At 42.6% G+C, this 11,801-nt stretch overlaps 1 protein-coding gene across 1 annotated transcript; it reads left to right on the top strand.

The window, feature by feature from the left end:
* The first annotated feature begins 10,405 nt into the window (after positions 1-10,405).
* On the top strand, positions 10,406-11,549 carry LOC134438552 (ribonuclease-like 3). Its single transcript, XM_063188142.1, has 2 exons — positions 10,406-10,568; positions 11,036-11,549. Exon 2 carries the CDS (start codon positions 11,044-11,046, stop codon positions 11,491-11,493), a length of 450 nt encoding a protein of 149 aa, XP_063044212.1. The 5' UTR covers positions 10,406-10,568; positions 11,036-11,043; the 3' UTR covers positions 11,494-11,549.
* The last annotated feature ends 252 nt before the right edge of the window (positions 11,550-11,801 follow it).

Below are 11,801 nucleotides of genomic sequence, written 5' to 3' on the forward strand. Positions count from 1 at the left end.
TGTAAGAAAAAAGCTCAGCAGAATACTCAACAAACAGAACAAAAACAATAATTCCTATAAAACTGTATGAAAGTGTGTAAAAGTGTGTGTGTAAACGTGTGTGTGTGTGTGTGTGTGTGTGTGTGTGTGTGTGTGTGTGTGTGTGTGTGTGTGTGTGTGTGTGTGTGTGTGTGTGCGTGTGTGCGTGTGTGCCTGCATGCACTCTCCCCTGTATCTATGGAGATGGGACACAAACAATAATGGCCATTTATTTGCGTGCCATTATTGTGAACTTGCTCTTTATCTATTATTTAATGATGGCCAGTTTGGGAATGTACAACCGCTTGTGCATTTCATTTCTTGCCATGCTTTGTGAATGTGAATGCGGACGGCACATAGGAGGTGTTGTGTCTTTAATTAGCGCTGTGAACCAGCCCATCAAAGAGGGTGTCCCCTCCATTGATCTCACCGTCTGAGGTATTAGCCTCTGAAAGCTAATGTTACATAGTTTTCAAGACAGTTGGTAAAATACCAGCGAGTGATGCAACGCATGTGTAATAGCGGGCAATGCCTCTTATTCTACTATATGCCAACTTGTTTGATTACTTGAGACTTGAGAATGTTGGATCCTTAATGAGTCAGTGTGGACTCACGGCGGATTTAAAGCGGGATGTTCTGGTGGTGGGCGAGATCAGATAAATATTTCATTTGGGACAAACCGTTTCTCTTGGTCCACCTCTTCTCTCTCTCTCTCTCTCTCTCTCTCTCTCTCTCTCTCTCTCTCTCTCTCTCTCTCTCTCTCTCTCTCTCTCTCTCTCTCTCTCTCTCTCTTCTCTCTCTCTCTCTTCTCTCTCTCTCTCTCTCTCTCTCTCTCTCTCTCTCTCTCTCTCTCTGCTGTGTCTCCCTTTTTCTTTCATTTGTACCATATATTAACTTCATCCCACCGCTCTCTTCCTATATCTCATTTGGCCTCTTTTTTCCCTCTTTCTTTCTTATACTATGGTCATAGGCATAAAGAAGCACAGTCGGACAACAGGAACACAGAGCCAGTGGAAAGAAAGAGAGGAGGAACAACTGAGCATGGGGTGTGTGGAGGAGGAGAGGAGGGAGGAAAGGAGAGGTGGGGGGTCTATGGGCAGGCATGAGGGGAAAAGGCACCAGATGAAGACCAAGCCAAGCTCAGGGCTGAAGGCATATGATCACAGACACAGAAACCCATATGGTGTGTGAAACTGTTTAGGGGATTGGTGTGTGTGTGTGTGTGTGTGTGTGTGTGTGTGTGTGTGTGTGTGTGTGTGTGTGTGTGTGTGTGTGTGTGTGTGTGTGTGTGTGTGTGTGTGTGTGTGTGTGTGTGTGTGTGTGAGTGTCCTTGTGTGTGCGTGTGCATGTGCATATGTGCACACATGTGCGTGTGTGAGCGTGCGTGCGTGTGTGTGTGTGTATGTCTGTGAGCTGTGTGCGCTGTGTGTGTGTGTGTGTGTGTGTGTGTGTGTGTGTGTGTGTGTGTGTGTGTGTGTGTGTGTGTGTGTGTGTGTGTGTGTGTGTGCGCGTGCGTGTGTGTGTGTGTGTGTGATCGTGCATGTGTGCTTGCGTGCATGTGTGTGTGTGTGTGTGTGTGTGTGTGTGTGTGTGTGTGTGTGTGTGTGTGTGTCTGTGTGTCTGTGTGTCTGTGTGTTTGTCTGTGCATGTTTGTGAGTGCTTGTGATGTGCATTCTTGTGTGTGTGGAGGGAAGGTAGTGAGTTGGGGTGGTGGGTAGCATGATGCTTGGATTTAGGAAGAAGGGGATGTGTGAGGTGTTGTTGTCAGAGCACTCGAGCCCTCAGAGACATGGCTGACCCACAGGCACACACAGCCTCCTTCATTAAAACACCGTCATCCCCCTCTCCACTCCCACCCTCTCCTCTCCCACCCTCTCCTCTCCTCTCTTCTCCTCTCCTCTCCTCTCATCTCTTCTCCTCTCCTCTCCTCTCCTCTCCTCCTCTCCTCTCCTCTCCTCTCCTCTCCTCCCATCTCCTCTATTCCTTCCCTCTGATCCTCTCCTCCTCTTTCTCATCTCCTCTCCTCTCCTCTCCTCACCTCTCCTCTCCTCTCCTCTCCTCTCCTCTCCTCTCCTCTCCTCTCCTCCTATTTATCCTCTCCTATATCCCTCCCTTTCCTAGCTGCTGTGCAGGGACAAAAAGTCCCAGAGTGCATTTTCCTTGAAATTTTGTCCCAGATAATTACTGTTTTTGCATTGCATATCGGTATCTAGTTTTTCATTAGTCTTTAACATACCACTGCACTGTACCCCAACCACCCCACCCCCCCGCGCGCACACCCAACCAACCACACACACGCACGCACGCACGCACGCACGCACGCACGCACACGCACACACACACACACACACACACACACACACACACACACACACACACACACACACACACACACACACACACACACACACACACACACAGAGTGATTCCCTCTGTCCCCCCTTTTTTTCCTTTCCTTTCCCCTTTCTCCATAACCATGTTCAAATGAGCTGTACAGAACTGTTTCAACTGTTTCACATTGAAATACAGTAGTAGGCCTATGTTATTAAAGTCACACTTATATGCATATAATAATGTATACATACTTAGACACACAGTAATAAATGATGGAGACACACAATTATGAATTAAAGTAAAGAAAGTTCACTTTCTTTTTTCTGCGCCCCCTTCCTGGTTGGTGATCCATGTCGGGCTATTACTTTTGGCCCTATCAGGATAAAAAACACACGGCCGTTTTAAACATTAAGGGAGGTGAGGAGGGCAAAAGTAAGCTGCATGTCATAATAGCTTATTTCTGCATGGATAGCCCGTTTTAATTGCACACTATTTCCCCATTCAACCGAGTGAAACATTTTGCTTTGTAATGTTATAATGACTGCGTGCACCATTTAGTCTGACAGGCTGAAACACAATGTCAAATGTTAAGGGGGTAATGGGTGCACTATTAGGGGACACAATAAAAAAGTACTTGCAGAAATGCCTCTCTTCAAATCTAATGAGTTTTGGGGAATGAATAACTAGTAATAATGGTGTGAGCTAAAATGTGTATATATGACCAGAGCATAAAGCAGACAAATGTTTCTTTGAGTATGCAGTAGGTGCTGGGAAGATGGTGGACGTATGGACATGAGAAGAAATGTTCCCTGTGCAATTTTCAAGCAGAGAGATATCTGGAATAGATGCTATTAAATATGTTGAGGCCAGCCAGTATCCACAATACAAAATCTTGCTGCAGTACCACCTTGAAGATTTGAAATAATAACCCAATGTCCAACAAAAAACATGCTATTATATGTTAACATCAACACATTAACAATGTTGACAAGGCACCCTACAATTGCTGTGGTGTCACTGACAACCTCAGTGACAGTCTGACAGAAGTGTACTTAAAATAGTGTAAGCAAGTTGAATTAACTTGTGATCCTCCTGCACACATTTTATTTTAGCTGGCACAAAACGTAGCCTAAACAAATATCAATGCATCGCTCAGACTTAACCCTCCTGTCTATTTGACCCCATTCAATGTTTAACGTCTGAAGAATACATGAAATACATAATTCTTTTGCTTCATCTTTGATGACTTTTCCTAAATACAGTATATGGGGTCAATGTGAAAAAAGTGAAATTTCCACAAAAATGTTTTCCCTAAGCGATGTACACGTTTTGGTTACATCTGTGTTCCTTGGGGTCAATTTGACCCAAAATTATTTTAAGTGTATTAAACATAAATGGAACAACCATATTTTGCTAATACATGTTCCAATCTGTCTAGATTATGTCAAATACATGAACATAAGTCATTTAGAACAAAACATTTTGCTTTATTTAGGGCTCTGATAATTAGCAATATATATGATGTGGATGAGGGCCAAAACGAATTCAAGTCAACTTCTGGGCAGTTGTTGCACATTTTCGCCTAGTCATGGATTAGTTTTTTTGGTGTGTGGGCTGTGTGTGGGGGTGCTAAGATTTATCTAAAGGGCTTTTTTATGTCCCCAACAGAGCAACAGTAAATATCTGAGGCATAAACCGGTGCAAAAGTTTTTGCTTCTACTGATTTTGTAGACATTTAAGTGGCTGGGGTCAAATTGACCCCAAGGATCATGGATGTAACCTAATTCTGAGGATAACAGGAGGGTTAAGGACAATATTGTATGACATAGTATTGGATTCACAGCATTATGATTCAAATTTTATGCAACATGATCTCCAAAATTTCCATGCTCCTGGACACGGATGTTAAGGACACGAAGTGGAAAAGTCTGAGCACTATGCACTGTGCCCTCGCTGGAAGTGACGGCTGAGCATGGCATTAGCTCGCCAAAATATCAGTTGGCTACTGTTTACAATGCACAGCGTCTGGTGCTTGTATTTCCATTTCCTTCACCCCAAAGGACAACAATCACACATACAACACTTTGGTTGGCATTAAAAGTTTGGTGTCCCATCAACATTACTTACAGAATTAGGAGACTGTTGACCAAACTAGTGAACTGAATGCCACATTTCCTCCGTGTCATTGTCAACATGGCCGCCGTTTACTGCGTGTAGTGTCCATAATTCAAGCACTGCATTTTCTCGCCATTGTTAGGGGATCATCCTGGCACTTTCAGTGCACTGGCTCAACTGAAATTTTCAGCGTGAGCGCCCTAGGCACTGAAAAACAGTACCCGAAGTGCACAAGTGCGTCATTTGAGACACGGCCTAGGTGTCTCTTCCCATTGCTATTAGAGTGACTACCTGTCCCTCTTCGATCACGGTAATTGGCTGATGAGCGTGGCTAAAGGGCTCTGCATACTTCACGTGCGCACTTTGACGCGTTTGGCGCGAGAACCATTAATGACGTCATCACTTGCGCCAGACTATTCATACTTCAAAAGCGCCATTAACAGGCTTTCGCTCGCATTTTCGGAAGTGCCCTCTGCTGTTCATGAGAGAAACGGCAGTATCATGTGAGAGCATTGTTCTGGCGGCAGAATTTATAAATAGATCGCCGAACACAACGTGCTTCTGAACAAAGTAAACAATTGTTTCACTGAACAACATTTAAGGGAGAAGATAAAATAACATAATTATCCTCAAAATGATGCAGAATCCATTCTGTAGTAGTCTACAGTAGCTGTAGCCTCTCTTCGCAACTCCTGCTTTGTCTGCCTACCTACATGGTCGCTGGTGGCGCACGCCAAGTTACAAAAAATGTGGGGTGCACGAACTCGCGCCACGGCAGCTCGCGCCACGGCGTGTGACGTCATTTTGGGTCGCGAGTGAGGTATGAAGGAGACTAGCGCCAGTCACGACAAGTATGAATCCGCCTTAAGTCTGCTGTATAGGGGTGCTGTTTTGATGTGATAATGTGTGAATGAGTGCAATTGTGGATGTGTGATTGAACCATGCTGCTTAATGTGCGTATACGCTTGGGGTCTACTCCATTAATGGTGGATGTGAGTGAGCATGGGCATAGTTTTCTTTTTGTTTCTTTGATTTTGTCGTTTGTATTTTCTTTTAATTTGTTTGTTCGGGCTGTGCACACACCACTAATTGGGCCAGTGTCTATGGGTTTAGTGCATGGGTGCCACGAGGGGGGGTATTTACAGATTCCAAGGGCCCAAGCACTCAGAGCACTGACAGGAGCCCTTAAGGGAGGCCAAAATTTGAATCTTTCATGGGGCCCTAAATTTCTGGCAACGCCCCTGGTTTAGTGTACCTCTCCCTGTAGCTTCCTCTTCATAGTCCCATCTTGAAATGAGTGCTGTGTTTATGATCTGGGTTTTTATGAATGCTTATTTCAACTAGAGGTGTTTGCTTAGCTAACTTGATATTAGTGTAGTGTTAGTGTGTGTAGTGTAACTGAAGCTACAAGGTTGGGGAACATTATAGGCCACTCTGGCTCTTATTTGTGTGGGCAACTCCAACCCAATGTACCATAGACCTACAGTATGTATAGGCTACCCATGGTAGGTGTGAATGTTTTTTTTTTTTTAAACCTTTTGTATGTCTGTCTTGGTGTTATTAAAAGAAGAAGAATCATTGTTCCCTCAGTCCTGTCTCTGTTGTTCCTGAACAGACCTGTGTGCTGTTGTTTACTCTACTGGTGTTTAACTCAGTTTCCAGAGGGACTCTGTCTCCCTCTGGTGGCGTAGTCGTGCACCTACACTTATACAAATTGGTCATTGTTAATTTGGGTTACAGTTATCAAAAGATCCACTCGGTTACATATGCACCCATCGTGACCATTGTAACAATGGGATACTGGGCACAGATTAGTGTTATTGTGGAAAGCAGGGTCAGTGTCTGTAAGTATGGAACTTAAAGGATTTGTGTGCATGCCTGTGTGCCTATGTCTGCATGAGCATGTGTGTGCATGCATGCATGTGTGCGTGACTGTATGACTGCGTGACTGTGCCTGTGTGAGCCACTGACAGAGTGACATCATGTTTTTTTTTCCTGCAGCACTTTTACGGGGGCTGGTAAAGCTCTCGACATTGAATGGCTTTCCTGGCAATGGCTATGAATGACAGCCACCATCAGACAATGTCAGAGAGATGAGACTGTCATCCTCAGACATGCTTGATGCCCATTCCATTCTCCTCTCTTTCCATCTCTTATCTCACTCCCCCCCCCCCCCTCTCTCTCTCTCTCTCTCTCTGTTTTTTTTTGTTTTTACAAATGGAAATATGAATTGAGACGGTGTGTGGCAGAGCACACACAGAAAAACACTGTTGTAAAAGTATGAAGAGGAACAATTAATGTCTGGAGCTATTAGAGAGTGTCCTGTCAGCTGGTGTGTAGGGAAAAGGGGGTCTGAGACTGCTAATAGGTTCTGCAATTAGGCCAGACAATGCTGGCTTGTCAATACCCCCTCAGGGCAATCCTCACTTTCACAGTCAGCCGAACCAGTGGTGCCGGGTGCCATCTGACAGCGAAAGCAACCCTCTTTTATTTATTCATTTATTTATTTTATTTCGGAGAAAAAACTGTCATTGGGGAAGGTTTTAATGAGGCCGGAATTGGGCTCCCCTCTGAAATATTCAGGCAGTTTCGTTGAGGGCATCTCTCGTCTTTCACATGACGTTAGACTGTCCATTTATTCCCTCTCACTGTCTCCAAATATGAAGTAGGCTTACATAAGACAATAGCCTATCAATGCTGACTTGCTAATCAATATCAGATAATGTTTGAAGTCCCTTATTATTGTATATAATAGTATTGTATATATAGTGTATACAATATAGTATTGTAATATAGTATAAAGTACACAATAGGCTAACTAATTACATTAAAATGTATGCAAACTACAAAAAACAGTGAAGAATAATTATAGTGTGGGCCAAGACATGTCATAACAGTGAATAACATTTTATACTTAAACTCTAATTAAAGAGCTCTCCTGTGCTGTGTTGCCTTAACCGCTACGATTAAGCACTAAGTCTTTTTTTAAAAGGCCAAGGAGTGAAGGCCTAAAACTCCCTCTGTGATAATTCACAAAACACAACACAGGAACTTCAAAGGAAAGGTTCCAGAAAAAAAATATGGTGTTATGAAGATTTGCCTGAATCTCAGCCACACATGGTCCCCAGACATCAACACACCCAGGTGGCAGTGAGAAATGAGAGTGAGAGTGGGGATTGCTAGCATTAGTGGTATATGCTCACAGGATATGACAGAAAACCCTGGAAAATACACTGCCTCCGGGTGACTGCCAACATTTTGTGTTGCCTCTGGGACCAGGCACCTGTCCCTGCATGCCTTCCTAATGAAGGTCTCACGTGGGTGGCAATGACTCAACGCACACGGTTGTAAATGAAGCCATTGAGCAGTTTGTTGAGTCTCGAGTACAGTCGTTTAGCATTACCGTGCTCTCCATACACCATCGTTTTTCTGACTGGTTGAAGCAGCTTCCTCCACTTTCTACTGTAATTGAGGTCTGGGGAATAGTTTGCCTTTTACTTGCCCGGGGACTCTACACTGAAGTAATAGAAGCAAATATTAATGGTTTTCCTGGGAGTATTGTGGTGTAGCCTTACATTGCCTCCCATGTTAATCATTAGCGGGTAGAAGTACTTACTGTATTCTTGGAAGTTTGACCTTGATTTGCTGTGTTTTTCATTAAGTGTTGGCTCTGTGCCTCTTTTAGCTCCTGCATGATAAACATTTCAATGCTCAATTTGATGTAGACAGAATGAGAGGACAGTGGAATGTATTATTAACACTGCTTTCAGATCAGTGTGAAAAACTGCTGACAACAACAGCTGTCATTTTCAGTGAATGTTAGCCCTTTCCTCACCCTACACAGCCACAAAATGGTAAATTGGGTCAGAAGGTAAAATGGGCTGGATGAGCAGTGAGTGTTTCATCTCTTTTCATTCGACTGGCCAATCACCACAAATACTGAAATTGTTGCAACATTACTACTGTATCTGTTTTAAGTTATTTTAATGGCATTATACCTTTGTGATGGGCAGGAGGGACCCTCATATGGAGAGTGACAGTAGAAAGTACATTTTCTTGCCAAAATAAGGATGATACTGTTTTTAGATGTGATAAACACTTGAAAACTGATGTGTTTTTCAGTTTGAAAATATGCCTTTAATCTGGGCAACCATGGTGGTGACATTGCAATGTGAAAATACCTGAACATGTTAAGGTAAAAATGGGGCGCCGCCCAACCCAATCTACTATAGTTCAAATAATAGCCTATATAGCCAAAGGGTGACCTTAAGTAGTGTTTTAATATTGCAACTCTTGCAAAAAGGCTTCTTGTAAAGTTCATTATACACCTTAAAGTCAGTGACATCATGACATGACTGACACTGACAGCCATCAAGGCCCACCTGACACTAAAACTTGAATAAATGTATAATTTGTACATGTTTCCCATTGTTTTCATCATCAAGTGGTAGATTAAGTGACTCTAAGTAAACAATCTACAGTTATGGTAATTTATCACTATATTTTATTGTTACATCTATTAGCGCTACAATGTTAATGCCTAACTTGTAAGGTCTACTAAGAGTGACCCAGACCAATGAGTTTGCCAGTCATTTTTGCTTATTCTACATCTGTTTTCACACTGTTCAGGGTTTGTTCACAGTGTACCAGGAGCTTATACACATTTTATTCTGGCACTTACTGGTTAGTGGTTACTAATAGACACCTAGGCCTATATCCTTGCTATATTGGTAATAAATCCCTTATTGTGCATGAACAAGACATTTGCGAATACATACCTAAAAAAATGTTTGATTTTGCCAAGTACATGCCTTACAAGTTACTTATACAAACATTCAGTGGTGTAGTGTACTTTTTATGGTGGGTATACTGTATATTTCAGAATTATTTGAAGTGGGTATACTGTATATATTTGTGCTATTCTACATAATGGATCAATCAATTTTAAGTGGGTATACTGAAATCCCTGAAATTTTGAAATGGGTATACTCATTGTATGTACTGCTAATAGATAAACACTAAAACAAAGTCCCATTTATTCCTCTTCTTCCTCATATTTCATCAGCCTTTCCAAATTTGCCAAAAGTGGCCCAATTTACCTGGATGCATATACAGTACATCTCAAATGAACTCACAGAATGGAAATTGTGAGCCATCATCACAGACTCAGGCAATGGTTATGTGCACATCTAGCAATACATTTCAGATATACAAAACTGCATGGGGACATCTAGTGGCCACAGAGTAGTGAGCATGCAGGCCCAGATACAGTATTTACTCTCGTCAGGGCAACTGAGGTGATTGGCCTGCTTTTGTCTGGCTTCATTTCAGACAAGCAGACAATGCAACCCTTGCCTGGTTAACACCAGACCTAATCACAAGTGTCTTTCAGATCGAAACGATTGTGTAGAACTAAAGGCAGTATGGGAGTTCCCAGGCTAATGCAACCCTATTTGTGAATGTGTTTAAATCCTACTGTGATAAAATAACTGAAAAGAATGAAATGCATATGATTTCATATGATTAATAGAAGTGAATGTCTATGCTGAATGTATCATATAGCAGGTATCTATCAATGTTTGTTTCATCATCTAGTGGTCACAAAGTAGCAAGCTTCCAGGCCCAGAAACAGTATTTACTCTCGTCAGGGCAACTGAGGTGATTGGCCTGCTTTTGTCTGGCTTCATTTCAGACAAGCACGCATCACAGACCTTGGCTGAACCCACTGACCCTGCCTGCAACCCTAGTTGTGAACGTGTTTTAATAATTGAAAAGAGTGAAATGCATATGATTTCATATGATTACTAAGTGAATATTATGCTGAAAGTCTCATACAGCAGGTTTTTGCTGTCTCTTCCAATGTTTGTTTTACCTCATTGAGCCACTGGGTGGTGCTACATGTCCTTTGAAGTTCTCAACCCTCATAATGTCTTGATCAAATTCGTTTCAGTGTTTGCATTGGAAAGGACATGTTCACTCAAAGTCCACTGCCCATTGCAAAATGATCCAGGTATAAACACAGAGCACACAGCTGAAGTGACGGAAAGTAGGTGATTTCCTTCCTAAATTACACCAGAGTTAAGAGAGGACAAGAGCTGAAGGTGAGCCATGGTTATTTTCCCTGTTGAGAGGTATTGATGTGTTTGTTTTGTTTAAATCATGTTGTAAATTATAACCTGTTCTATCTTCGCCATATAATTTGAATATACTGTAAGAGTATCACAGTGGAATTACTCTTCACATATTTGTATTTATGTTATTAGAATACAACCGTTTATTTGTCTCTCTTGGTTGTTTATCATGGTCACAAGTTGATAACTTTTAGAAGCAACAGTGTTGTACCAGGTGTATTTAAGTGCAGAGGAAATTTGGACCGCAGTAGTGGCCCTGGCATTCCATATGCCTGAGAAATATGAAAAGGATATTGGCCCCAGAAAGACGGCTTGTATAAGAATCCCGAAATATGTAGATCTCCAAATGATGATAAAACAACTTGACTCCAAACTTGAGCCAAAGCTAAAGCTAAGCTGAGATGCTGGTCTGGTCTGATTGTGATTACTTTGAATAGTTTCCCTGATGAGGATGCAGAGCCTGCTGCTTCCCCTGCTGCTCCTTGCAGCTGTGGTCCAGAGGGCTCAGGGCCAGACACCAGAGGTCAAGGAGCGCTACAACAAGTTTGTCAAACAGCACATCAACGGCAACATGAACGAGTACATCTGCGACCGTGAGATAAGCACGCGCAAGATCACGCAGACAGGCAGCAACGACTGCAAGGAGACCAACACCTTCATCCAGGCCTCCTCTCAGCTGGTGACGCGCATCTGCGGAGATGCAGGGACACACTACCGTGACAATCTGTTCAAGAGCAACCAGCCCTTTCCCATCATAACCTGCAAGCACACTGGAGGATTGCGACACCCCAAGTGTACATATCGGGGCAAAAAGAGTACTCGCTACATCGCCATTGCATGCGAAGGAGGCTGGCCAGTACACTACGACGATGATGACCTGGTCATCTTCCCGTGACATGATACCTGTGACATTTTGTCCTGTTCTATGCTAATAAATCTTCATTGTCATCATATTGTTACACCATTTCATTCTCATTACAAATTGGTTTGACATTTTCTTCCCACCAGTTACAACAAAATATCCACAATACCTTTGACTATAAACATGTCAAAAAGGCTTTAAAAAGTCAGCCTTTAATAGCTTCTCGTTTTAGTACAAAGATGAAGACGAGACAAAAGCAATTTAGTTGGAAAATTATAGGCAAAATTTACACACTGATAAATTAGATGATGATTTGTAGCATTTGTAGTACTGTTTGTTGC

This window comes from Engraulis encrasicolus, chromosome 22 (assembly GCF_034702125.1).
Source record: "Engraulis encrasicolus isolate BLACKSEA-1 chromosome 22, IST_EnEncr_1.0, whole genome shotgun sequence".
Lineage (NCBI taxonomy): Eukaryota > Metazoa > Chordata > Actinopteri > Clupeiformes > Engraulidae > Engraulis > Engraulis encrasicolus.

What these genes read in the sequence shown, in the direction of transcription:
- LOC134438552 (XM_063188142.1), top strand. Translation starts at nt 11,044, where the DNA reads ATGAGGATGCAGAGCCTGCTGCTTCCCCTGCTGCTCCTTGCAGCTGTG.